The sequence below is a fragment of the Ammospiza caudacuta genome, chromosome 30 (assembly GCF_027887145.1).
Source record: "Ammospiza caudacuta isolate bAmmCau1 chromosome 30, bAmmCau1.pri, whole genome shotgun sequence".
NCBI lineage: Eukaryota > Metazoa > Chordata > Aves > Passeriformes > Passerellidae > Ammospiza > Ammospiza caudacuta.
The window spans coordinates 4,797,513-4,825,341 of record NC_080622.1 but is presented as its reverse complement, the minus strand read 5'-3'; the positions used below and the strand labels follow the sequence as shown (position 1 = coordinate 4,825,341).

The window sequence follows — 27,829 nt, the reverse complement described above, 5'->3', positions numbered from 1 at the left end:
TTCCGTTGATTTTGGGGCTCCCGGTGCTCCCGGGGTTTTCCCGAGGGGGTTCCCCGGTGATTTCGGTGTTCCCGGTGGGCTCGCGGTGCGTTTCCCGGGGGTTCCCGGTGATTTCGGGCTTCCCCAGGGGTTTCCCGGCCATTCCCGTCCATTCCGGTGTCCCCGGTTCTCCCGGGATTTTCCCGCGCTTTCCCCGCCCCCGCGGGTGGGCGGAGCCTGCTCCCGCACAAGCCCCGCCCCCTCCTCCACATTGGTCAAACCTCCGCTAAGCCCCGCCCCTCAATCCCCGCCCCGCGCGCTGTCACTCACACCCATCCCTCCCCTCCCATTGGCCGGCGGAGGCGGTGAGGGCGGGACTTCCTCCCGCGCCGCGCTTCCGCTTCCGGCCCAGCTCCTCCGTCGCTCTCCGGTAACTTCCGGCCGCCGCCGCCTCACCGGGCCCGGCCCAAACGGGACCGGCCCGGCCCGGGCTCCGCTCAGCGGCTCCGAGCCCCGCACGGCAGCACCGCAACCGCGCCGGAGCCGCGCGGTGGCCCCGGGGCCGCTCCGCTCGCGTTCCCTCACCGGGGCCCGTCCGCGGCCGCCGCCTCCCGCCGCCCGTCCCGGGCCATGGAGCTCGCCAAGGGCAAGGCGGGGGCGGCGGCGGCCGGGAAGCTGCTGGTGAGCTCGCTGCTGGACTCCAAGGATGAGCTGGAGGAGGTGAGGGGATACCGGGGATATTCCGGGAATAACGGGGGATATACCGGGGATATTCCGGGAATAACGGGGGATATACCGGGGATATTCCGGGAATAACGGGGGATATACCGGGGATATTCCGGGAATAACGGGGGTACTGGGACCGGGCTGGGGGCGCGGGAACGCTGCCCGGGATCTGCGGATGCTCCTGCTCCGAAATGTCTCAAAATTCCCCCAAAATTGCTCAAAATCCCCCAAATTTCCCCCAAATGCTCCCCCACGTTTTCCCCCACTTTCCCCCCATTTTTTCCTCGCTTTTCCTCAATTTTTCCCCATTTTCCTCCCAATTTCCCCCCGGTTTCTCCCCCCATTTTTTTCCCAATTTTCTCCTGTTTCCTCCCTATTTTTATCAAATTTTCCCCCTTTCCCCCCCTTTTTTTCCCCATTTCCCCCACTTTTCCCTCTGTTTTTCCCCCATTTTTCTCCCATTTCTCCCTCCCATTTTCCCCCATTTTTCCTCTGTTTCTCCCCCATTTTTCTCCATTATCCCCTCCCGTTTTTCCCCATTTCTCCCCTCTGTTCTCCCTCCATTTTCCTTCATTTTCCTCCGTTTTTGCTCCAGTTTTTTCCCCGTTTTTCCCCATTCCCCCCAGTTTTCACTCATTTTTCCCCCCATTTTTTCCCTCCTGTTTTTCCTCTGTTTTTCCCCATTTCCCTCTCTCATTTTCTCCCATCTTTCCCCCATTTTTCCCGTTATTTTTTCCCCATTTCTTTCCCATTCACCCCATGTTTTCCTCCATTTTTTTCCATTTCCCCCCATTTTTCCCCGTTTTTCTCTTTTTTTCTCCCATTTTCCCTCCCATTTCCCCCTCCCATTTTCCCCCATTTTCCCTCTGTTTTTCCCCCATTTTTCTCCATTTCCCCCTCCCATTTTCCCCCATTTTCCCTCTGTTTCTCCCCCATTTTTCTCCATTATCCCCTCCCGTTTTTCCCCATTTCTCCCCTCTGTTCTCCCTCCATTTTCCTTCATTTTCCTCCGTTTTTGCTCCAGTTTTTTCCCCGTTTTTCCCCATTCCCCCCAGTTTTCACTCATTTTTCCCCAATTTCACTCGTTTTCTCCTCCTTTTCCCCGTTTTTGCCCGTTTTCCCCGTTCCCAGCGCCTGGAGCGCTGCGTTGGCGTCGTCTCCTCCCTGACCAGCGGGCTCTCGGAGCGCGAGGCCAACGACGCCCTCAACGCCCACGTGAGTCTGGAATTGTGCTGGGAATTTACCCTGGAAAATGGGGATTTTATTATGGAAAAGTGGGGATTTGTCCTGGGAATTTGTCCTGGAAAATGGGAATTTTATTATGGAAAAGTGGGGATTTGTCCTGGGAATTTACCCTGGAAAATGGGGATTTTATTATGGAAAAGTGGGGATTTGTCCTGGGAATTTGTCCTGGAAAATGGGGATTTTATTATGGAAAAGTGGGGATTTGTCCTGGGAATTTACCCTGGAAAATGGGGATTTTATTATGGAAAAGTGGGGATTTGTCCTGGGAATTTATCCTGGAAAATGGGAATTTTATCATGGGAAATGGGGATTTGTCCTGGGAATTTACCCTGGAAAATGGGGATTTTATTATGGAAAAGTGGGGATTTGTCCTGGGAATTTGTCCTGGAAAATGGGGATTTTATTATGGAAAAGTGGGGATTTGTCCTGGGAATTTATCCTGGAAAATGGGAATTTTATCATGGGAAATGGGGATTTGTCCTGGGAATTTACCCTGGAAAATGGGGATTTTATTATGGAAAAGTGGGGATTTGTCCTGGGAATTTATCCTGGAAAATGGGAATTTTATCATGGAAAAAATGGGGATTTGTCATGGAAAAATGGGAATTTTATCGTGGGAAATGGGGATTTGTCCTGGGAATTTATCCTGGAAAAACGGGAATTTTATCGTGGGAAATGGGGATTTGTGCTGGGAATTTATCCTGGAAAAATGGGAATTTTATCATGGGAAATGGGAATTTTATCGTGGGAAATGGGGATTTGTCCTGGGAATTTATCCTGGAAAATGGGGATTTTATTATGGAAAAGTGGGGATTTGTCCTGGGAATTTATCCTGGAAAATGGGAATTTTATTGTGGGAAATGGGGATTTGTCCTGGGAATTTATCCTGGAAAATGGGAATTTTATCGTGGGAAATGGGGATTTGTGCTGGGAATTTATCCTGGAAAAACGGGAATTTTATCATGGGAAATGGGAATTTTATCGTGGGAAATGGGGATTTGTCCTGGGAATTTATCCTGGAAAATGGGAATTTTATCATGGAAAAAATGGGGATTTGTCATGGAAAAATGGGAATTTTATCGTGGGAAATGGGGATTTGTCCTGGGAATTTATCCTGGAAAAACGGGAATTTTATCATGGGAAATGGGAAATTTGTCGTGGGAAATGGGGATTTGTCCTGGGAATTTATCCTGGAAAATGGGGATTTTATCATGGGAAATGGGGATTTGTCCTGGGAATTTGTCCTGGAAAATGGGGATTTTATCATGGGGATTGGGAGAAATGACAAAAATTGGGAATTTCCTCATGGAGTTGGGAATTTGTCCTGGGAGTGGGGAATTTCCTCATGGGAAATGGGAACTGGGGATTTTATCATGGAAAAATGGGAATTATTCATGGAGAAATGGGAATTTATTCATGGAAAAAATGGGGGTTTGTCATGGGAAATGGGGGTTGTCAGGGAAAATTGGGAATTTTATCATGGGAAATTGGGATTTGTCCTGGGAATTTATCCTGGAAAATGGGAATTTTATCATGGGAAATGGGGATTTGTCCTGGAAAATGGGAATTTCTGCTGGGCAATGGGAGAAATAAGGAAAATTGAAATTTCTTCATGGGAATTGGGAATTCCTGCTGAGAATCGGGGGTTCCATTCTGGAATTGGGAACTCCCTGCTGGAAACTGGGATCTGGGAACAGGAAATCAGGAACTGGGATTTGAGAATTGGGATTTGGGAATTCACCTGGAATTTTTGGAATATTTTGGGGAATTTTCCCCCTCCCAGATCTGCAAAGGGACCCCCCAGCACGAGGAGATTTGCCTGGGGCTCTTCACCCTGGTCCTCACAGAGCCAGCCCAGGCCCAGAAGGTGAGGGGAAAACTGGGAAAAATTGGGAATTTTTGGGAATTATTTGGGGGAAATTTGGGAATTTTCCTGGCTGGAATTCCCTGGAATATTCCAGAATCTCTGTGGGGTAAAAAGCAGGGAGTGAGGCTCCTTCCTAACCCAGGGATTGCTTGGGTTTGGGCTGGGACCCTTCCAGGACCCAAATCTGCACCAGGGACCCCAAAATTTGCCCCAGAAACCCCAAAATCTGCCCAAAATGCCCCAAAATCTGCCCCAGCCCCCCCTCAGTGTCCCCAGCTGGCTCCAGCTGCTCTTCCTCCTCCTCCTCCTCCTCCTCCCAGCTGTCCCTGCTCTCATTAGCAGCCTCATTAATCACTGTAGTGTTAATTAAACATGGCGGAAATTGAGGAATTCAGGGAGTTCACGATGAGTTTTCCATGGAATTTCCTGGATTTTCCCCCAAAATCCTTGGATTTTCCATCCATTCCTGGGCCGGTTTTTCCCAAAAACAAAACAAAAAAAAAAAAAAATCCCTGAATTTTCCATAAATTTTCCATTTCTTCCCCATTTTTCCCCTCAGTGTTACCGGGACCTGGCCCTGGTCAGCAGGGATGGGATGAACATCGTCCTCAACAAGATCAACCACATCCTGATGGAGAAGTACCTGAAGCTGCAGGACACCTGCAGGACACAGGTCAGGGATCTTCACCTGGAATTCTCCTGCCACCCCTGGAGCTGTGGGTCCCACCTGGAATTTCCTGTCCCACCCAAAATCTCCTGGCCCACCTGGAATTTCCTGTCCCACCCAAAATCTCCTGGCCCACCTGGAGTCCCTGGTCCCACCTGGAATCTTGTGTCCTGCCTGGATTTCCCTGGAGTCTCCTGTCCCACCTGTTCCACCCAAAATTTCATGTCCCCAGCTTGAATTTCCTGGCACCTCTTGTCCCACCCAACATCTCCTGTCCTACCTGGAATTCTCCTGTCCCACCTGGAATTCTCCTGTCCATCCTGTCCCACTTGGAATCTCCTGTCCCACCCAAAATTTTGTGTCCCACCTGGAATTTCCTGGCACCTCCTGTCCCATCCAGAATCTCCTGTCCCACCTGGAATCTCCTGGCCCATCTGAATTTTTCTGTCCCGTCTGGAGCCTCCTGTTCCTCCTGTCCCACCCAAAATCTCATGTTCTACCTGGAATCTTCTGTCCCACCCAAAGTTTCGTGTCCCACCTGGACTCTCCTGTCCCACCCAGCATCTCCTCTTCCACCTGAAGTCTTCTGTCCCACACAGAATTTCGTGTCCCACCTGGCACCTCCTGTCCCACCTGTCCCACCCAGCATCTCCTGGACTCTCCTGTCCCACCTGGAATGTTGTGCCCCACCCAGAATTTCCTGTCCCTACTTGCATCTCCTGTCCCACGTGGACTTTTCTGTCCCATCCAAAATCTCCTGTTCTACCTGGAGCCTCTACCTGTCCCAGCTGGAATGTCACGTCCCACCCAGCATCTCCTGTCCCAGCTGGAATGTCACGTCCCATCCAAAATCTCCTGTCCCAGCTGGAATGTCACGTCCCACCCAGCATCTCCTGTCCCTCCTGTCCCACCTGGCATCTCCTGTCCCACCCGTCCCGCCCAAAATCTCCTGTCCCACCTTCAGTCTCCTGGAATCTTGTGTCCCACCTGGACTTTTCTGTCCCACCTGTCCCACTTGCAGGGGGGCAGGGAGGGCTTGGGGACCTCCCTGAGAGGTGGGATTGGGGTCCTGGGGTGGGATTGGGGAGTTTGGGGGTCCCTGGGGGTCTCTGACCCCCCCCCCCCCCCAATTTCCATGTTCAGCTGCTGTGGCTGGGATTGGGGTCCTGGGGGGTTTGGGGCTCTCCCTGAGGGGTGGGATTGGGGTCCTGGGGTGGGATTGAGAGGTTTGGGGGCTCTGGGGGTCCCTGACCCCCCAGTTTCTGTGCTCAGCTGCTGTGGGTGGGTTTGGGGGTCCCGGGGGGTCCCTGAGCCCCCCATTTCCCTGCCCAGCTGCTGTGGGTGGGTTTGGGGGTCCCTGAGCCCCCATTTCCCTGCCCAGCTGCTGTGGGTGGGTTTGGGGGTCCCGGGGGTCCCTGAGCCCCCCATTTCCCTGCCCAGCTGCTGTGGGTGGGTTTGGGGGTCCCCGGGGGTCCCTGAGCCCCCATTTCCCTGCCCAGCTGCTGTGGGTGGGTTTGGGGGTCCCCGGGGGTCCCTGAGCCCCCCATTTCCCTGCCCAGCTGCTGTGGGTGGGTTTGGGGGTCCCCGGGGCTCCCTGAGCCCCCCATTTCCCTGCCCAGCTGCTGTGGGTGGGTTTGGGGGTCCCGGGGGTCCCTGAGCCCCCCATTTCCCTGCCCAGCTGCTGTGGGTGGGTTTGGGGGTCCCCGGGGGTCCCTGAGCCCCCCATTTCCCTGCCCAGCTGCTGTGGGTGGGTTTGGGGGTCCCTGAGCCCCCATTTCCCTGCCCAGCTGCTGTGGGTGGGTTTGGGGGTCCCGGGGGTCCCTGAGCCCCCCATTTCCCTGCCCAGCTGCTGTGGGTGGGTTTGGGGGTCCCGGGGGTCCCTGAGCCCCCCATTTCCCTGCCCAGCTGCTGTGGCTGCTGCGGGAGCTGGTGAAGAGCGGCGTGCTGGGAGCGGATGGCGTGTGCATGACCTTCATGAAACAGATTGCAGGTGAGCTGGGAGTGCTGGGAATACTGGGAATGGTGGGAATGGTGGGAATGGGAGCGGCTGGGAATCCTTGGGAATGTGGGCTGGGAGTGCTGGGAATGGTGGGAATGGGAGCTGGGAATACTGGGGACGGTGGGAATGCTCAGGATGGGAGCTGGGAATGGCTGGGAATCCCTCAGGATTCGAGCCAGGAATCTCTCAGGATCTGAGCTGGAAATCCCCCAAATCTGAGCTGGGAAATCCTGAGGATTTGAGCTGAGAATGCCTCAGGATCTGGGCTGGGAATCCTCAGGATTTGAGCCAGGAATCTCCAGGATCTGAACTGGGAATCCTCAGGATCTGAGCTGGGAATTGCTGGGAATCCTCAGGATCTGAGCTGGGAAATCCTGAGCTGGGAATCCTCAGGATCTGAGCTGGGAATTGCTGGGAATCCTCAGGATCTGAGCTGGGAAATCCTGAGCTGGGAATCCTCAGGATCTGAGCTGGGAATTGCTGGGAATCCCCTGGATCTGAGCTGGGAATTCTCAGGATCTGAGCAGGGAATGCCCCAGGATCTGAACCAGGAATCAGATCAGGATCAGCTGGGAATCCCTGATCGGGATCTGAGCCAGAAATCCCTCAGGATCTAAACTGGGAATCCCCAGGATCTGAGCTGGGAAATCCCTCAGGATCTAAACTGGGAATCCCCAGGATCTGAGCTGGGAAATCCCTCAGGATCTGAGCTGGGAATTGCTGGGAATTCTCGGGATATGAGTCAGGAATTGCTGGGAATCCTCAGGTTTTGAGCTGGGAGTTCTTGGGATCATTCCTGGCCGGGAGCTCCCGGGACAAGCAGGGGATGGGAGGAGGAGGAGGAGGAGGAGGAGCCGCTGGTTCCTCCATCCATCATCCATCATCCACCCATCCCTGGGGATTCCCGGGATCCCCGCCCCGCTCCCGCCTTTCCGGAGCCTCTTCCGTGTTCCCGGGGCCGAACGGGAATTGTGTCCCTGGGAAATGAATGCCAGGAGGGAGGGAGGGAGAAATGGGAAAAGCACTAAAAAAGGAGCCTTGGAAAAGGTTCCTGGGAAAGGAATCCCTGGAAAATGCAGGCCTGGAAAGGCCCCAGTGTCCCTTGGGTCCCTCCTGCCCTGCAGGGCCCCTCTGGCTCTCACTGCCTGCCCTTCACTGCCACCCATTGTCTGGACCTGCTGGTTCTCCCTGGTTTTCCCTGATTTTTCCCTGCTTTTTCCCATGGTTTTCCCAGGTTCTCCCTGCTCTCCATGGGGAACCTCCCTGGGATCACAGGGATGGGAGCAGGCAGCTCCCAAATCCCCCAGCTCCCAAATCCCCCTGCTCCCAAATCCCCCTGCTCCATATCCCATCTCTCAAATCCCCCAGCTCCCAAATCCCCCGTTCCATATCCCAGCTCCCAAATCCCCCAGCTCCCAAATCCCCCTGCTCCTTCCCAGTTCCCAAATCCCAGTTCCCAAATCCCCCTGCTCCCAAATCCCACTACTCAATTCTAGCTCCCAAATCCCTCTGTTCCACATCCCAGCTCCCAAATCCCCCAGCTCCCAAATCCCTGTTCCACATCCCAGCTCCCAAATCCCCCAGCTCCCAAATCCCCCAGCTCCCAAATCCCTGTTCCATATCCCAGCTCTCAAATCCCCCAGCTCCCAAATCCCCCTGCTCCTTCCCAGTTCCCAAATCCCCCAGCTCCCAAATCCCTCTGTTCCATATCCCAGCTCCCAAATCCCCCAGCTCCCAAATCCCTGTTCCATATCCCAGCTCCCAAATCCCCCAGCTCCCAAATCCCTGTTCCACATCCCAGCTCCCAAATCCCCCTGTTCCATCCCAAATCCCTGTTCCATATCTCAGCTCCCAAATCCCTCTGTTCCATATCCCAGCTCCCAAATCCCCTCTCCTCCTCCGCCCCAGTCATTTTTCCCTGCTGTTTTCCCAGGTGGGGACGTCACTGCCAAGAACATCTGGCTGGCAGAGAACGTTCTGGAAATCCTGACAGAGCAGAGGTAACCGCAGTGCCCTTCCCACCTTCCCAAAAAGCCCCTAAATCCCCTGGACACCCCTAAATCCCCTGGACACCCCTAAATCCCCCAAACACCCCCCGGGCTGAGGAGCAGCCATGGCTCTGGCCCAGCATCCCGGCAGTGTTCCCTTCCCCAATTTCCTGAGCTTTTCCTTTGGGAGCAGCAGCCTGGAGTTGATTGCCCCCAAAATTTCCTGTGTTTGGGCAGCTGGGAACTGCATCCCATTGTCCTGGAGGCAGGGAATTCCTGGATTCAGGATTGCCCAGGCTGGAGCAGCAGGGAATTCCCTGAATCCCAGCTTCTATCCAGCTGCTTTTGGCCTGGGGTTGTTTTTTCCTGGGATTGTTTTATCTGGGATTTCTTTTATCTGGGTTTTTTTTTTTTTTCCTGGGATTGTTTTGTTTCTCCTGGGATTCAGAGGCAGCAGGAGCCACCTGGGACACCCCAGGGCTGGGGTGGATTTTCCAGTGTTTGTCAATTCTGCGTTCAATAGAGTCATTATATAACATATCTATATTTAATTTATCAATGTATTTATCAATTAATACCTGTATAATTTAATATCTTTATAATTTATTGTCTTTATTTATTAATTAATGCACTTCCCAGTTACTAATTAACATCTTTAATGATGCCCTGGACAATGGTTCCAGATGACACCAACCCCATTCCCCCTTTCCCCCTCGCCCCATTCCCGCTGTTCCCTCCCCGTGCCCCAATCCCCCAGGATCCCCTATAACCCCCTCCCCTTTTGGGGCGGATTTGGGGCGGGTTTGGGGCTGATTTGGGTTTCTTGCAGGGAGTGGGTGCTGAAGAGCAGCCTGCTGGTGGCCATGGCCGTGTACACGTACCTGAGGCTGATCGTGGATCACCACGGCACGGCCGCGCTGCAGGCGCTGCGCCAGAAGGAGGTGGAGTTCTGTGTGTGCCTGCTGAGAGAAAGGGTGAGATTGGGATTGGGATTATATGGGATTGGGATTGGGGTTGAGTTTGGATTGGGATTGGAGTTCTGCGTGTGCCTGCTGAGAGAAAGGGTGAGATTGGGATTGGGATTATATGGGATTGGGATTGGGGTTGAGTTTGGATTGGGATTGGGATTGGAGTTCTGCGTGTGCCTGCTGAGAGAAAGGGTGAGATTGGGATTGGGATTATATGGGATTGGGATTGGGGTTGGGGTTGGATTGGGATTGGAGTTCTGTGTGTGCCTGCTCAGGGAGAGGGTGAGTTTGGGATTGGGATTGGGTTGGGATTGGAGTTCTGCGTGTGCCTGCTGAGAGAAAGGGTGAGATTGGGATTGGGATTATATGGGATTGGGATTGAGTTGGGATTGGAATTGGGATTGGAGTTCTGTGTGTGCCTGCTGAGAGAAAGGGTGAGATTGGGATTGGGATTATATGGGATTGGGATTGGGGTTGGGGTTGGATTGGGATTGGAGTTCTGCGTGTGCCTGCTCAGGGAAAGGGTGAGATTGGGATTGGGATTGGAGTTCTGCGTGTGCCTGCTGAGAGAAAGGGTGAGATTGGGATTGGGATTATATGGGATTGGGATTGGGGTTGGGGTTGGATTGGGATTGGAGTTCTGTGTGTGCCTGCTCAGGGAGAGGGTGAGTTTGGGATTGGGATTGGGTTGGGATTGGAGTTCTGCGTGTGCCTGCTGAGAGAAAGGGTGAGATTGGGATTGGGATTGGAGTTCTGCGTATGCCTGCTCAGGGAAAGGGTGAGTTTGGGATTAGGATTGTGGGATTGGGGTTGGGATGGGATTGGATTGGATTGGGATTGGAGTTCTGTGTGTGCCTGCTCAGGGAAAGGGTGAGTTTAGGATTGGGATTGGAGTTCTGCGTGTGCCTGCTCAGGGAAAGGGTGAGTGTTTATATGGGATTGTGGGATTGGGATTGGGTTGGGATTGGGGTGGGATTGGAGTTCTGCGTGTGCCTGCTCGGGAGAGGGTGAGCGATTATATGGGGTTGTGGGATTATATGGGGTTGGGATGGCATTGGATTGGGATTGGATCGATTTCCTGGATCGTTCTATGGTATTTCATGGATTGTTTCATGGGATTTCCATGGATTGTTCCATGGGATTTTCGTGGGCTGTTCAATGGGATTTCCATGGATTCTTTCATGGGATGTTCATGGATTGTTTAATGGGGTTTTCCTGCATTATTTCATGGCATTCCCATGGATTATTCTATGGCATTTCCATGAATTATTCCACTGAATCCCCCTTTTCCCCCAGTTCATTAATTGTTCCATGGAATTTTCCTGGATTGTTTCATGGCATTTCCATGAATTAATTTCATTGAATTTCCCCCTTTTTTCCCAGTTAATGGATTGTTTCATGGCATTTTCCTGGATTATTTAATGGCGTTTTCCTGGATTATTTAATGGGATTTTCATGGATTACTTAATGGTATTTTCATGGATTATTCCATGGGATTTTCAAGGATTGTTTAATGTGATTTTCCTGTATTTTTCCGTGGTATTTTCCTGCATTATTCCATGGTGTTTCCATGGATTATCTCCATGGAATTCCCCCTTTTTCCCCAGTTCATGGACTGTTTCATGATCGGCCGGGACCTGGTGCGGCTGCTGCAGAACGTGGCTCGGATCCCCGAGTTTGAGCAGCTCTGGAAGGACATCCTGCACAACCCGCAGGTGCTCAGCCCCCAGTTCACAGGTACAGCCTGAACATCCCCTCTTTTCCATGGATTCCTCAATTCTGGGCTTTTCCAGGGATTTTCCAATGCGTTTTTTATTGACAGGGTGACAAAAGTGCCTTTTCTGTCCCTGTGCCCCAGGTGTGCTGCAGCTGCTGCAGTCCAGGACCTCCCGCAAGTTCCTGGCGTGTCGCCTCACGCCCGACATGGAGACCAAGCTGCTCTTCATGACCTCGAGGGTAAAAACCCCCTGGATCCCAAATTCCACCTGGGTTCCATCCTACATTCCTGATGGTTTCCCAAATTCCTGATGGATTCCTTCCCAAATTCCCCCTCGGTTCTCAAATTCCTGATGGATTCCCAAATTCCACCTGGATCTCAAATTCCTGATGGGTTCCCAAATTCCTGATGGATTCTGTCCTGAATTCCCTCTGGATTCCCTCCCAAATTCCTCGTGGATTCATGCCCTAATTCCTGATGGGTTCCCTCCTAAACTCCCCCTGGATTCCCAAAGTCCTGGTGTGTTCTGTCCCAAATTCCCCCTGGGTTCCCAAATTCCCCCTGGGTTCTGTCCTGAATTCCTTCTAGGTCCCAAATTCCACCTGGATTCCCAAATTCCACCTGGATTCCCAAATTCCTGATGGGTTCTGTCCCAAATTCCCTCTGGATTCCCAAATTCCTGATGGGTTCTGTCCTGAATTCCCTCTGGATTCCCTCCTAAACTCCCCCTGGATTCCCAAATTTCTGGTGTGTTCTGTCCCAAATTCCACCTGGATTCCCAAATTCCTGATAGGTTCTGTCCCAAATTCCCTCTGGGTTCCCAAATTCCTGATGGGTTCCCTCCTAAATCCCCCCTAGCTCAGGGTCCTGCTTGTCCCCACTGCCAGTCCTATCCTGTGTCCCAATCCCTGTCCTGTGTCCCCATGTCCCATGCCTGTCCCCATGCCTGTGCCCATGTCCCTGTCCCCGGGTGCTGTTTGGGCAGCAGAAGCACTACCAGGACTGGTTCCAGCGGCAGTACCTGTCCCCACCCCTGTCCCCATGTCCCTGTGCCTATCCCCATGTCCCATCCCTGTCCCATGTCCCCATGTCCCCAGCTGTGTCCCCATGTCCCATACCTGTCCCCAGGTGTGTCCCCAGCCATGTCCCATGTCCCATCCCTGTCCATGTCTCCATGTCCCTGTGGCTGTCCCCATGTCCCATACCTGTCCCCAGGTGTGTCCCCAGCTGTGTCCCCATGTCCCCAGGTGTGTCCCCAGCTGTGTCCCCATGTCCCCAGGTGCGCTTTGGGCAGCAGAAGCGCTACCAGGACTGGTTCCAGCGGCAGTACCTGTCCCCAGCCATGTCCCATGTCCCATCGCTGTCCATGTCCCTGTGGCTGTCCCCATGTCCCCATCCACGTCCCCATGTCCCATGCCTGTCCCCAGCTGTGTCCCCATGTCTCTGTCCCTGTCCCCAGGTGCGCTTTGGGCAGCAGAAGCGCTGCCAGGACTGCTTCCAGCGGCAGTACCTGTCCACCCCTGACAGCCAGTCCCTGTCCCCAGCTGTGTCCCCAGCCGTGTCCCCATGTCCTTGTGGCTGTCCCCAGCAGTGTCCCCATGTCCCCAGGTGCGCTTTGGGCAGCAGAAGCGCTACCAGGACTGGTTCCAGCGGCAGTACCTGTCCACCCCTGACAGCCAGTCCCTGCGCTGCGACCTGATCCGCTACATCTGCGGCGTGGTGCACCCGTCCAACGAGGTGCTGAGCTCGGACATCCTGCCCCGCTGGGCCATCATCGGCTGGCTGCTCACCACCTGCACGGTGAGAGCCCCAAAAACGGGGTACAGGGGGCTGGGAGAACCCCAAAAATGGGTACAGGGGGTACAGGGCCATCATCGGCTGGCTGCTCACCACCTGCACGGTGAGAGCCCCAAAAACGGGGTACAGGGGGCTGGGAGAACCCCAAAAATGGGTACAGGGGGTACAGGGCCATCATCGGCTGGCTGCTCACCACCTGCACGGTGAGAGCCCCAAAAACGGGGTACAGGGGGCTGGTAGAACCCCAAAAATGGGTACAGGGTGGGAGAAACCCCAAAATGAGCTACAGGGCCATCATCGGCTGGCTGCTCACCACCTGCACGGTGAGAACCCCAAAAACGGGGTACAGGGGGCTGGGAGAACCCCAAAAATGGGTACAGGGGGTACAGGGCCATCATCGGCTGGCTGTTCACCACCTGCATGGTCAGAGCCCCAAAAATGAGGTACAGGGTGGGAGGAACCCCAAAATGGGCTGGGAGAGCCAAAAAATGGGGTACAGGGGGATGGGAGAAACCCAGAAATGGGGTATGGGGTGGGCTGGGAATGGGAACATCCCAAAACCAGGAGCAGGAACATCCCAAAAATGGTTCTTGGTGGGATCTCGGGGGGTTCTTGGAGAGATCTCAGAGGGTTCTTGGGGGCAGCTCAAGGAATCTTGGGGGGTTCTTGGGGGGATCTCAGGGAGGTTTTGGAGGGAATCTCAGGGGGTTCTTGGAGGGGTCTCAGGGGCTTCCTGGAGGGATCTCAGAGGGTTCTTGATGGGGTCTCAGGGGGTTCTTGGAGGGGTCTTAGGGGGTTCTTGGTGGGATCTCAGCATGGTGTTGATGGGATATTTGGGGTTTTTGGTCTCGTGCAGTCCAACGTCGCCGCCTCCAACGCCAAGCTGGCTCTGTTCTATGATTGGCTCTTCTTCAACCCCGAGAAGGACAGCATCATGAACATCGGTGCGTGGGGCCTGCCGGGGTGGGATCCAGGGCATCCAGCTTGGGATGGGATCCTGGGGTGGGATCCATGGGATCTGCCTTGGGTTGGGATCCTGGGGGTGGGATCCACCTTGAGATGGGATCCTGAATTGTTCCTGGGATGAGATCCATGAGATGTTCCTGCGGTTGGATCCATGGGATGTTCCTGGGATGGAATCCATGGGATTTTCTTGGGGTGGGATCCATGACATGTTCCTTGGATGGCACCCATGGGGATCCACCTTGGGATGGGATCCTGGGATGAGATCCATGAGATGTTCCTGGGGTGGGATCCTGGTCAGGGATCCATGGAGATCCACCTTGGGATGGGATCCTGGCAGTTCCTGGGATGGAATCCATGGAGGATCTGCCTTGGGATGGGATCCATGAGATGTTCCTGAGGATGGATCCATGAGGTGTTCTTGGGGATGGATCCATGGGATGAGATCCATGGGATGTTCCTGGGGTTGGATCCACCTTGGCATAGGATCCATGGGATGTTCCTGGGGTTTTGGGGTCCAGGAGCAGGGATTTGGGGTTTTTGGGGTCCAGGAGCAGGGATTTGAGGTTTTTTGGGGTCTCACCCCATTGTCTCCCCCAGAACCTGCCATCCTGGTCATGCACCACTCCATGAAACCCCACCCGGCCATCACGGCCACGCTGCTGGACTTCATGTGCAGGGTGAGGAATCCTTCTTCTCCAGAAATCCCCCCCAAAAAACCCCCCTCAAAAAATCCGTTAAAAAAAAATCCCAAAAAATTACAAAAAAAAAAAAAAATCATCCCCCCCAAAAATAAATTAAAAAAAAAAAAATCTCCCAAAAAAATCCCCCCCCAAAAAACCCCCAAAAATCTCTCAGAAAAATCCCATCAACAACCCCCCCTCCCAAAAAATTTTTAAAAATCCCCAAAAAATTTAAAAAAATCCCCCCAAAAATATCCCTCAAAAAAATTTCCCCAAAAAATCCCCCCTCCAAAAAAACAAAAAAATCCCTAAAAAAATACAAAAAAAAAAAATCGCCAAAAAAATCCCCCCCAAAAAATCCCTAAAAATAAAACCCCCCCTAAAAATCCCCCTAAAAAAATCCCCCCCCAAAAAAACCCTAAAAAATTAAAAGGAAAAATAATCCCCCCTCCAAAAAATCCCCATAAAAATCCCCAAAAAATTCCCCAAAATAATCACAAAAAAATCCCCAAAATCCCCAATAATTAACGTTCCTCTCTCCCTCCCTGTTTTTCCCAGATTATTCCCAACTTTTACCCCCCTCTGGAGGCGCACGTCCGCCAGGGCGTGTTCAACTCCCTCACGCACATCGTGGAGAAGCGAGTCCTGGCGTAAGAATTCCCAGATCGCCCAAATTTCCCTGAATTTCCCTGAATTTCCAGCTGCTCCCAACTGCCCTGGGCCTCTGCTGGAGCTCTGGGGTTAAAATTTGGGATCAGAAGGGTTGGAGTGGGGGTGATCCATGGGGGAAAAGGGATTGGGGAAGAGAAAATTTGGGATTTTTCAGCCCAATTTTCCAGCCCCTTTTCCCATTCCCATGTTCAGGTGAGGGGATCCCAAAAAACCATGAGGGAAAAGAGGAATTTGGGATTTTTTAGGAATTCCAGCCTCTTTTCCCATTCCCATTTTCTGGTGGCACAGTTGAGGGGATCCCAAAAACCATGAGGGAAAAGGGACGGGGGAAAAGAGAAAATTTGGGGTTTTTCAGCCCAATTTTCCAGCCCCTTTTCCCATTCCCATGTTCAGGTGAGGAGATCCCAAAAACCATGAGGGAAAAGGGATGGGGGAAAAGAGGAATTTGGGATTTTTTAGGAATTCCAGCCTCTTTTCCCATTCCCATTTTCTGGTGGCACAGTTGAGGGGATCCCAAAAACCATGAGGGAAAAGGGACGGGGGAAAAGAGAAAATTTGGGGTTTTTCAGCCCAATTTTCCAGCCCCTTTTCCCATTCCCATGTTCAGGTGAGGAGATCCCAAAAACCATGAGGGAAAAGGGATGGGGGAAAAGAGGAATTTAGGATTTTTTAGGAATTCCAGCCTCTTTTCCCATTCCCATTTTCTGGTGGCACAGTTGAGGGGATCCCAAAAACCATGAGGGAAAAGGGACTGGGGAAAAGAGAAAATTTGGGATTTTTCAGCCCAATTTTCCAGCCCCTTTTCCCATTCCCATGTTCAGGTGAGGGGATCCCAAAGATCATGAGGGAAAAGGGATGAGGGGAAAAGAGAAAATTGGGATTTTCCAGGAAAATTTCCCCATTTCCCATTGAGGGGATCCCAATGACCATGAGGGAAAAGAGAAAATTGGGATTTTCCAGGAATTCCATTCCCAGTGGGATCAGGCCCCATCCCAGCTCTGGCTGATCCCAAATTTCAGTGGAATTTTCCCAAATTTCAGTGGCATTTTCCCAAATTCAGGTGGAATTTTCCCAAATTTAGGTGAAATTTTCCCAATTTTCCCCCTCCCAGGCACCTGGCCCCGCTCTTTGACAACCCCAAACTGGACAAGGAGCTCCGGGCGATGCTGAGGGAGAAATTTCCAGAATTCTGCAGCTCCCCCTCGCCCCCCATGGAAGGTTGGGAATGAAATTGGGAATTTTGGGGGTTAAATTGGGATTTTGGGAATTAAATTGGGATTTTGGGAATTAAATTGGGAATTTGGGAGTTAAATTGGGATTTTGGGGATTTGAATTGGGGATTAAATTTGGGAATTAAATCGGAATTTGGGGGGATTAAATTGGGGTTTTGGGGATTAAATTGGGGAATTAAATTGGGATTTGGGGGAATTAAATGGGAATTTTGGGGGATTAAATGGGGATTTGGGGGAGTTAAATTGGGATTTTGGGGGATTAAATTGGGGAGTTAAATTGGGATTTTTTGGGAGTTAAATCGGGATTTTAGGGGATTAATTAAATTGGAATTTTGGGAATTAAATTGGAATTTTGGGGATTAAATTGGGGTTTTGGGGATTAAATCGGGGAATTAAATGGGGATTTTGGGGAGTTAAATTGGGATTTTGGGGGATTAAATTGGGGAGTTAAATTGGGATTTTTTGGGAGTTAAATCGGGATTTTAGGGGATTAATTAAATTGGGATTTTTGGGGAATTAATAAATTGGGATTTTGGGGGATTAAATTGGGATTTTGGTGGATTAAATTGGGGAATTAAATTGGGGATTAAATTAGGGAATTAAATTGGGATTTTTGGGAATTAAATTCGGATTTTTAGGGATTAAATTGGGGATTAAATTGTGGAATTAGATTTGCATTTTGGGGATTAAATTAGGGAATTAAATTGGGATTTTTGGGGGATTAAATTGGGATTTTTGGGGGGATTAAATTGGGATTTTTAGGGATTGAATTGGGATTTTTAGGGATTGAATTGGGGTTTTTGGTACAGTGAAAATCGAGGAGCCCGTTGCCATGGAGATGGAGAATCACCTGGAGAAGGATGACGGTTGCTATGACAACGCCGAGGCCGCCTTCAGTGACGATGAGGAGGAGCTGAGCAGCAAAGGGGGTGAGGGTGGCCCTGGGGCTGCCCAGGGACACACACAGGGCACACACAGGCTCCAGAATTCCCTAAAAACCCAAAAACCAGGAGATGATCCCGGCGGAGATCCCAGATTTCCTCCGCAGGAGCTGATTCCCAAAAATCAGGACCTGATCCCCAAATCCCAGATGGTGATTTCCAAACATCAGGAGCTGATTCCCAAATTATTCCAAAAGTCAGGAGCAGATCCTACTGGAGATCCCAGGTTTCTCCTGCAGGAGTTGATTCCCAAATCCCAGCAGCTGATCCTGGTGGAGATTCCCAGATTCCCAAATCCCAGGAGCTGATTCCCAAAAATCAGGAGCTGATCCCACTGGGAAATCCCAGATTTCCCCTGCAGGAGCTGATTCCCAAAAAATCAGGGGCAGATGCCACTGAGAAATCCCAGATTTCCTCTGCTGGGAGGCTGTGCAGGAGCTGATTCCCAAATCCCAGGAGCAGATTCCCACATCCATGGTTCTGGATCCGTGCCCACAACATTTGTTCCTTTTCCTGGGCTGTTCCCAGGAGCTCAGAGCATTTTTCCACCCAAATTCCCTCTGGAGCCATTCCCAGCCTCGCTGGTCAGGTCCCTGTGGAATTCCCACTGTTCCAGGGGGTTTGGGGCACAGGATGGGGCCTGGGAACCTCAGAACCCCATTCCCAAATTTTGTGTCCTTGGAGACACCTGGGGAACGTTGGAGCGTCAAATTTGGGAATCCCTATACCAAATTTTGCCCCCTTGGAGATTCCCAAAATCCCAGGATTTTGGGAATGTTGGAGGGTCGGATTTGGGAATGGGACTGAGCAGGGATCACAGTCCCGGACATTGCCAGCCCTGGCTCCAGGGGAGGAGGAGAATCCCAGGGAATTCCTGCTGGAATCCCAGGGAATTCCTGGTTTCAGGCAAGAAGAGGGAGTTCCGGTTCCATCCCATCAAGGAATCCATCGTGGAGGAGCCCGTGGACATCACCCCGTTCCTGGAGCAGCTGGACGAGTCCCTGAGGGACAAAGTGCTGCAGCTGCAGAAGGGCAGGTGGGGTCAATGCCATCCAATCCCAATCCCATATTTCCATTCCCATCCCATCCAGTCCCCTTCCCATTCCCAAACCCATTCCCATCGTATTTCCATTCAATTCCCAATCCCATTCCCAATCCCTTCCCAATCCCATTCCCATCGTATTTCCATTCAATTCCCAATCTCATTCCCATTCCCATCCCAATCCCATTCACTCTCCCACTCCAATTCCCAGTCCCATTTCCAATCCCATTCCCATCCCCACTCCCATCCCATTTCCATTCCCATTCCCAATCCCTTCCCATTCCCATCCCAATCTCCATCCCAATCCCATTCCCATTCCCATTCCCAATCCCATTCCTATCCCATCCCATCCCAATCTCCATCCCAATCCTATTCCCATCCCACTCCCAATTCCATTCCCATTCCCATCCCCAATCCCATTCCCATCCCATTCCCATTCCTATTCCCATTCTCATTTCTGGATCCCCAGTACTCCCAGTGCCCCCAGTGTTCCCAGTGCTCCCAGTGAGGGGTTTGTTCTGTTCCTGTCCCTGCAGCGACACGGAGGCGCAGTGCGAGGTCATGCAGGAGATCGTGGATCAGGTCCTGGAGGTAACGGAGCCACTCTGGGATCTGGGATCCATTTGGGGTGGGATCTGAGATCCATTTCGGGGAGAATCCGGGATCTGTCCTGGGTGGGATCTGGAATTAATCCTAGGGGGGATCTGGGATCTGTCATGGGTGGGGTTTGGGATCCATCCCTGGCAGGATCTGGGATCCATCCCAGCTGGGATTTGGGATCCATCCTGGGCGAGATCTGGGATCCATCCTGGCCGTGATTTGGGATCCCTGGTGCTGGAACCCCTCCAGAGCAGCCTGGGATCCGTTCCTGTGCCCCCTCCCCGTGCCAGGCAGTCCCTGAGCTGTCCCTGTGCCCCCTCCCCATGCCAGGATCCGTTCCTGTGCCCCCTCCCCATGCCAGGATCCGTTCCTGTGCCCCCTCCCTGTGCCAGGCAGTCCCTGAGCTGTCCCTGTGCCCTTTCCCCATGCCAGGATCCGTTCCTGTGCCCCCTCCCCGTGCCAGGATCCATTCCCCTGTGCCAGGATCCGTTCCTGTGCCCTTTCCCCGTGCCAGGGCCCATCCCTGACCTCCCTCCCTCCCTCCCAGGAGGATTTTGACTCGGAGCAGCTCTCGGTGCTCGCCTCGTGCCTGCAGGAGCTCTTCAAGGCCCATTTCCGTGGGGAGGTGCTGCCGGAGGAGATCACAGAGGAGTAAGGGCTGGGAAAACTCAGAGAGGGATCCAGGGCTGTTCCTGGGATCCCAACGGGGTCCAGGGCTGTTCCTGGGATCACAACGGGGTCCAGGGCTGTTCCTGTGCCATTCCTGGGAAACCCAGAGGGATCCAGGGCTGTTCCTGTGCCATTCCTGGGAAACCCAGAGGGATCCAGGGCTGTTCCTGTGCCATTCCTGGGAAACCCAGAGGGATCCAGGGCTGTTCCTGTGCCATTCCTGAGAAATCCTGGGGGATGCAGGGCTGTTCCTGGGCTCCCAACGGGATCCAGGGCTGTTCCTTTGTCATTCCTGGAGAAACTCAGAGGGATCCAGGGCTGTTCTTGGGCTCCCAATGGGGTCCAGGGCTGTTCCCATTCCCAGGAAAATCCAGAGGGATCCAGGGCTGTTCCTGTGCCATTTCCTGGGAAAACCCAGAGGAATTCAGGGCTGTTCCTCTCCCATTTCCTGGAAAATCCAGAGGGACCCAGGGCTGTTCCCCAGGGCTGTTCCTGTCCCATTTCCTGGGAAAACCCAGAGGAATTCAGGGTTGTTCCCATTCCTGGGAAATCCTGGAGGGATCCAGGACTGCTCCTGTGACATTCCTGGGAAAACTGAGTGAGATCCAGGGCTGTTCCTATTTCTTGGAAAACCAAAGGAGATCCAGGACCGTTCCTGTCCCATTTCCTGGGAAATCCTGGGCCGTTCCCCAGGGCTGTTCCTTTGTCATTCCCGGGAGCTCAGAGTGTCCGTCTGTCTGTCCCCAGGTCCCTGGAGGAGTCCGTGGGGAAGCCCCTGTACCTGATATTCCGGTAGGTCCCTTTCAAACCCTCAGGAATTCCCGGCCTGCCATCCCATTCCTGGTGGGAAATCTGGGGATTTTGGGGTTTTTTTGGGGGTTTTTGGTCCCGGTTATCCCGGTGACATTCCCGCTGTCCCCAAGGAACCTGTGCCAGATGCAGGAGGACAACAGCGGCTTCTCGCTGCTGCTGGACCTGCTCTCGGAGCTCTACCAGAAGCAGCCCAAGATCGGATATCACCTGCTCTACTACCTGAGGGCCAGGTGAGGCCACGCCCTGCGCTGGCTCCTCCCCCTCAGATGGGCCACGCCCTGCTCTGACTCCTCCCCCTCAGATGGGCCATGCCCTGCTCTGACTCCTCCCTCTCTCCTGTGACTCCTCCCCTTCATCTGGGCCACGCCCTCCTACCTGTGCCCCTCCCCTGCCCGTGCCTGTCCCTGGTGATGGCATGGGCCAGGTGTGTGCCAGCTGTGTCCCAGCAGTGCCAGGTGTGTGCCATGTGTGTCCCAGCTATGTCAGGTGTGTGTCAGTTGTGTCACCTGTGTGCCAGCAGTACCAGGTGTGTGCCAGGTGTGCCAGGTGCTCTCTGTCCCCAGCAAGGCGGCGCTGGGCAGGATGGCGCTCTGTGAGTGTGTGAGCTGTGTCAGGTGTGTGCCAGGTGCCCAGGTGCCAGGTGTGCCAGGTGCTCTCTGTCCCCAGCAAGGCGGCGCTGGGCAGGATGGCGCTCTACGAGTCCTTTGCCCAGGCCACGCAGCTGGGCGAGCTGCACACGTGCCTCATGATGGACATGAAGGCGTGCCAGGAGGACGACGTGCGCCTGCTCTGCTTCCTCACACCCTCCATCTACACCGAGGTGAGCCCTCACCTGCCCAGGTGTGCCCTGAGTGCCATCCCAGGGGGTGCCCTGAGTGCCAGGGATCCCCAAAATCCCATTCCTGGTGTTCCCCGAGTCCTGTTCCTGTTGTGCCCAAAATCCCATCCCAGGTGTGCCCCAGGTCCCATCCCAGATGCGCTGCAGCAGAGAATCCCAAAAATTCTCTCCAAATTCAGAGAATCCCTAAAATTCTCTCTAAATTCAGGAACCCGCAGCCCTGGAATGTGCAGTTGGATCCCTGCCCTTCCTTGGGATCCATCCCAGAGCAGGATCCCGTTGTTCCCTGTGCTGATCCCAAATCCAGGATCCATCCCAAAGCAGGATCCCACTGTTTTCCACACTGATCCCAAATCCAGGATCCATCCCAGAGCAGGATCCCACTGTTTTCCACACTGATCCCAAATCCAGGATCCATCCCAGAGCAGGATCCCATTGTTCCCTGTGCTGATCCCAAATCCAGGATCCATCCCAGAGCAGGATCCCATTGTTCCCTGTGCTGATCCCAAATCCAGGATCCATCCCACATCCCGTCCCTCTCCCTGGCACCGCTGTTCCCGCCTTTGGCTCCTGCCCTGATTGATTTTGTGTTTCCTGCGGGAGCAGAGCCAGGAAAAGGGAAAAAAAACGGGAATTCCGGGAATTCCAAAGCCCTGGCTCACGGCTGCCCCCCGATGGAAACTTTTGGGATTTTGGGATGGCTCTCCCTGCCGGGATTTGGGATTTTGTGCATTCCCAGTTTGGGTTTTGTGCATTCCCAGTGTGGATTTTGTGGACTCCCAGTTTGGGGTTTTGTGCATTCCCAGTTTGATTTTGTGCATTCCCAGTTTGGATTTTTTCATTCCCAGTTTGGATTTTTTTCATTCCCAGTTTGGATTTTTTTCATTCCCAGTTTGATTTTGTTCATTCCCAGTTTCCAGATGAGACCCTGAGGAGCGGGGAGCTGCTGAACATGATCGTGGCTGTCATCGACTCCTTCCAGGTGAGGGGGATCCTTCCTTCCCTTTTCTGGGGAATTTAACCCCAAAATGAGCCATCCATGGCCCCAATCCTGGGGAATTTAACTCCAAAATGAGCCATCCATGGCCCCAATCCTGGGGAATTTAACCCCAAAATGAGCCATCCATGACCCCAATCCTGGGGAATTTAACTCCAAAATGAGCCATCCATGGCCCCAATCCTGGGGAATTTAACCCCAAAATGAGCCATCCATGACCCCAATCCTGGGGAATTTAACTCCAAAATGAGCCATCCATGGCCCCAATCCTGGGGAATTTAACCCCAAAATGAGCCATCCATGGCCCCAATCCTGGGGAATTTAACTCCAAAATGAGCCATCCATGACCCCAATCCTGGGGAATTTAACTCCAAAATGAGCCATCCATGGCCCCAATCCTGGGGAATTTAACTCCAAAATGAGCCATCCATGCCCTCAGTCCTTGGTGTAAGGAGCCCCTAAATCCCCTGGTCCAAAGGTCGATCCCAAGGGATCTCCTGCAGAGCCATTTCCTGGGCAATCAGCGCTAATTACCTAATTACCCCTAATGGGCCCCTTGTGGTTCTGCCTGGCCTGGAATTTGCTGGGAGAACCCAAAATTTCCCGGGGGCACCTCTGGAATGTCACCCCCTGACCCCATTCCCTGTCCCACCCCAGGGGTGGTGCTGGCTCTGTTCCCATTGGATCCCATTTGGGGAGGGTCCTCAGAGCCCCCTGACCCCATTCCCTGTCCCACCCCAGCTCCAGGAGCTCGTGTGCCACGTGATGATGGGAAACCTCGTCATGTTCCGCAAGGATTCCGTGCTGAACATCCTCAGTGAGTGGGATGGGAATGGGAATGGGGTTGGGAGCAGCAGGGATTGGGAATTGGAGTGGGAATGGGAATGGGAAATGGGAATGGGGATGGGAACAGGATTGGGAATGGGAATGCGAAAGGGAGTGGGATTGGGAATTGGAGTGGGAGTGGGAAATGGGAGAGGGAATGAAATTGGGATTGGGAATGGGATTGGGAATGGGAGAGGGAGAGGAAATGGGAATGGGGATTGGGAAATGGGAGTGGGAATGGGATTGGTATTGGGAATGGGAAAGGGAGTGGGAATGGGATTAGGAATTGGAATGGGATTGGGATGGGAATGGGAACAGAAATGGGATTGGGAATGGGAGAGGGAATAGGAGTGGGAATGAGAAAGGGAATGGGAATGAGGATGGAAATAGGAATGAACAGGTCCTGGGCAGCCCCCAAGCCCTGCCCCAAATCCAGGCCTGGCCCTTTCCAGAGGGAGATCCCTGCCCGGGGCTGCATTCCCAGCTGGCATTACAGGGTCACTGCCCCGGGCAGATTTGCGATTGATCCCTGTGCCCCCAGGGGTGCCAGGCAGGGCAAAATCCCAAAATCGGCTCCACAGCCACTCTGTGGGGTCCCTCGGTGTTCCCAGGGCAAATCCAGCTTTGGGGATAAGCCTGTTAATTAATTAGGGAGCCTCGTTAGCCCTGCCCCCACAGCCCCTTCCTGGGACAGGGCTCTGTCCCCATTGCCAGGGCCTGGAGGGGTGGGGGGACCCCGGGCAGGTTTGGGGGTCCCCAGAGCTGGGGAAGGGGCTGGCGCAGATCCCTGTTAACCCCATTGTGCCATTGTCCCTGTTATCCATTCCCATTATCCCCATTGTCCCGCTGTCCCCATTATCCCATTGTCCCTGTTATCCATCCCCATTATTCCTGTTAACCCCATTGTCCCCATTATCCATCCCCATTATCCCATTGTCCCCATTTTCCATCCCTGTTATCCCCATTATCCCATTGTCCCCATTATCCCATTGTCCCCATTATCCATCCCCATTATTCCTGTGAACTCCATTTTATTGGGGTTTATTGTCCCTGTTACCCCATTGTCCCATTGTCCCCATTCTCCCTGTTATCCATCCCTGTCCCTCTGTCCCCTCCATCCCCGCTGTCCCTCTGTCCCCTCTGCCCCCTGTCCCCCCTGTCCCTCTGTCCCCTCCATCCTCCCTGTCCCCTTTGTCCCCCTGTACCCCTGTCCCTCTGTCCTCTCCGTCCCTCTGTCCCTTCTGTGCCTCTGTGCCGCTGTCCCTGCTGTCCCCCTGTCCCTCTGTCCCTGTTGTCCCCCCTGTCCGTCTGTCCCGTGCGCAGTTCAGAGCCTGGACTGGGAGACCTTTGAGCAGTACTGCACCTGGCAGCTGTTCCTGGCCCACAACATCCCCCTGGAGACCATCATCCCCATCCTGCAGCACCTCAAGTACAAGGGTGAGCTGGGGACACCCTGGGGACATCCTGGGGACAGCTGGGGACACGTTCTGGGGGGACATTGCCATGGGGGGACATTCCCTGGGGACATTGCTGTCCCACAACATCCCCCTGGAGACCATCATCCCCATCCTGCAGCACCTCAAGTACAAGGGTGAGCTGGGGACAGCTTGGGGACATTTTTTGGGGACATTCCCATGGGTCATTCCCAGGGACATTCTGGGGACATTCCCAGGGGTCATTCCCATGGGGGGACATTTCTGGGGACACATTTTGGGGGACATTCCTGGGGACATTTTTTGGGGACATTCCTGGGGATGTATTTTTGGGGACATTGCTGGGGACATTCCCATGGGGGGACATTTCTGGGGACACATTTTTGGGGACATTTCTGGGGATGTATTTTTGGGGACATTCCTGGGGATGTGTTTTTGGGGACATTGCTGGGGACATTCCCATGGGGGACGTTGCCACCCTGCTTCCCCTTTCAGAGCACCCCGAGGCCCTGTCCTGCCTCCTGCTGCAGCTGCGCAGGGAAAAGTGAGTCTGGGGGGGACACTGAGGGGATCTGGGGACAATGAGAGGTTCCAGGGGACACTGAGGGGGTCTGGGGACAATGAGAGGTTCCAGGGGGCACTGAGGGGATCGGGGGGGGGGGGGGGGGGGCAGTGAGAGGATTTGGGGAACACTGAAGGATTTGGGGACACCAAGGGACAGACACTGAGGGGATTTGGGGACATCAAGGGGCCACAGGGGACACTAAAGGGATTTGGGGACACTGAAGGGATTTGGGTGACACTGAGGGGATTTGGGGACACTGAGAGAATTTGGGAGGGCACTGAGGGGATTGGGGGACACAAGGGGGACATTGAGGGGATTTGGGGGACACTGAGAGGTTCCAGGGGACACTGAGGGGATTTGGGGACACTAAAGGGGGAACACTGAGGGGATCTGGGGACATTTAGAAGTTCCAGGGGACACCAAGGGGATTTGGGGACACTGAGGGGTTCCAAGGGACACTGAGGGGATTTGGGGGGCACTAAAGGGATTTGGGGAACCTGGGGGGGTGTCTCCTGAGGGTCTGGGGTGTCTCCTGGGACTCTGGGGGTTCTCCTGGTGGTCCAGGTGTGTCCCCCACCCTTGCCCGCCCCGTTTGTGCAGGCCCAGTGAGGAGATGGTGAAGATGGTGCTGAGCCGGCCGTGCCACCCCGAGGACCAGTTCACCACCAGCATCCTGCGGCACTGGGGGCTGCGGCACGACGACCTCCTGGGCGAGCACATCAAGGCCCTGCTGATCAAAAACAACAGCCTGCCCCGCAAGCGGCAGAGGTCTGGCACTTCTGACCCTGGAAATTCCCTTCCCAAAGAATTGGGGTGCTGTTTGTCCCCTGCCCCGCAAACAGCAGAGGTCTTGGGGGTCCTGGGACTGGGAGTCCCTTCCTGAAGAATTGGGGGGGGGGGTGTTGTCCCCTGTACCCCATTCCCACAGAATTCCCACCCTAAAGAATTGGTTTTTCTTCCCTGCCCCAAAAAAGACAGAGGTCTGGGGGTTCTGGCCCTAGGAATTCCCTCCCTGAAGAACTGGGGTGGTTTATCTCACCTGTACCCCATTCCCTCCCTAAGGAATTGGGGTGTTTTTTTCTCCTCTCTACCCCATTCCCACAGAATTCTCTCCCTAAAGAATTGGGGTGGTTTTTATCACCTTTACCACATTCCCACCCTGAGGATTCAGGGTTTTTTTTTCTCCCCTGCCCCAGAAACGCCAGAGGTCTGGGTGTTCTGGGGGTCCTGGAAGTGGGAATTCCCTTCCTGAGGAGTTGGGGGTTTTATCACCTGTACCCCATTCCCACAGAATTCCCACCCTAAGGAATTTCAGGTTTTCTCCCCTGCCTCAAAAGTGCCAGAGGTCTGGAATCTGTCCCCGGGGGTCTCCTCCCCATTTTTGGCCTCTCCTCCCCATTTGTAATTTCTCACCCCATTTTTTGGCGTCTCCTCCCCATTTTTAGTTTCTCACCCCCATTTTTTAGTTTCCCACCCCATTATTTAATTTCTCACGCCATTTTCTGCCCTCCTCTCCCGCAGCCTCCGCAGCTCCAGCAGCAAACTGGCCCAGCTCACCCTGGAGCAGATCCTGGAGCACCTGGACAACCTCAGGCTCAATCTCACCAACACCAAGCACAACTGTGGGTCCCTCCCCACACCCTGAGCTGTTCCATTTGGGTCTGGGGTCTCTCCCTGCCCTGACCCTCCCCATTTCCCCCCAGTTTTCAGCCAGACCCCGATCCTGCAGGCGCTGCAGCACGTCCAGGCCAGCTGCGACGAAGCTCACAAAATGAAGTGAGACCCCTCCCCACACATTTCCCTCCCCTCCTAAAGACCGCAGACCCCACCCTGAGCCCCTCTGGTGCCCCCCCAGGTTCTCGGATCTCTTCTCCCTGGCTGAGGAATACGAGGATTCCTCCAGCAAACCCCCCAAGAGCCGCCGCAAGGCCACGGCCCTGGCCAGCCCCCGCAGCCGCAAAAACGCGGCACAGCCCCAAAACAACGAGGAGGAGTCCGGCTCCAGCAGCGCCTCGGTGAGACCCCCGCCCTCCCCGAGACCCCCTGAGACCCTCAAGGGGTCCCCAAATCCCGTGTGACCCCCCCCCCACCATGTCCCTGCAGGAGGAGGAGGACACCAAACCCAAACCGGCCAAGAGGAAAAGGAAAGGTTCCTCTGCTGTGGGCTCTGACAGTGACTGAGGGGTGGGACCCCCCCGGGACCCCTCCCCACCACAGGGACCCCCCCCCAGGACCCCCCTTTCCATGGGGAACCCCCCAGGACCCCCCAAACCAGTGCCAGCAAATCCCCAAGCTTGGGGTCCCCATCATTCCCTTCACCCCCTTTTCACTATATGGGGAGGGGTCTCTGCCCCCCACCCCAGGACCCCCCTATGTGGGTGGGGGTCCCCCCAAGGGGACAAAGGGGGGAAGCCCCAGCCCCATTTTCCTCCAGAACTGTAAATAAAGGGTGGAACCGAGTGGCTGCTCCAGGATGATTTGGGGAGGGGGAGCTGGGGGGGTCCTAGGGGTGGGGAGGGGCAGGAGAATTTGGGGAGGGGTCCTGCCCCCCCCATGAGCGTTTTTAAGTGTTTTTAAGAAAAGCAGCAATAAAAACTTTCCTG

At 54.0% G+C, this 27,829-nt stretch overlaps 1 protein-coding gene across 1 annotated transcript; it reads left to right on the top strand.

Moving 5' to 3' along the window:
* Nucleotides 1-445: 445 nt before the first annotated feature.
* On the top strand, nucleotides 446-27,807 carry INTS3 (integrator complex subunit 3). Its single transcript, XM_058821630.1, has 30 exons — nucleotides 446-699; nucleotides 1,837-1,920; nucleotides 3,734-3,817; nucleotides 4,377-4,490; nucleotides 6,390-6,474; nucleotides 8,417-8,483; nucleotides 9,301-9,445; nucleotides 11,047-11,176; nucleotides 11,298-11,395; nucleotides 12,765-12,956; nucleotides 13,810-13,897; nucleotides 14,517-14,596; nucleotides 15,158-15,249; nucleotides 16,383-16,489; nucleotides 17,313-17,432; nucleotides 18,351-18,480; nucleotides 19,023-19,077; nucleotides 19,634-19,737; nucleotides 20,503-20,547; nucleotides 20,679-20,798; nucleotides 21,235-21,388; nucleotides 22,320-22,388; nucleotides 23,145-23,220; nucleotides 24,552-24,665; nucleotides 25,157-25,205; nucleotides 25,827-25,994; nucleotides 26,748-26,848; nucleotides 26,930-27,002; nucleotides 27,082-27,241; nucleotides 27,330-27,807. Exons 1-30 carry the CDS (start codon nucleotides 610-612, stop codon nucleotides 27,405-27,407), a joined length of 3,072 nt encoding a protein of 1,023 aa, XP_058677613.1. The 5' UTR covers nucleotides 446-609; the 3' UTR covers nucleotides 27,408-27,807.
* Nucleotides 27,808-27,829: the final 22 nt, after the last annotated feature.

Bases quoted from the DNA above. Each gene is read 5' to 3' on its own strand.
- INTS3 (XM_058821630.1), top strand. From the start codon at position 610: ATGGAGCTCGCCAAGGGCAAGGCGGGGGCGGCGGCGGCCGGGAAGCTG. The intron at 8,484-9,300 runs GTAACCGCAGTG...GGTTTCTTGCAG, and splicing joins GAAATCCTGACAGAGCAGAG to GGAGTGGGTGCTGAAGAGCA. The intron at 20,799-21,234 runs GTGAGGCCACGC...CTCTGTCCCCAG, and splicing joins CTCTACTACCTGAGGGCCAG to CAAGGCGGCGCTGGGCAGGA.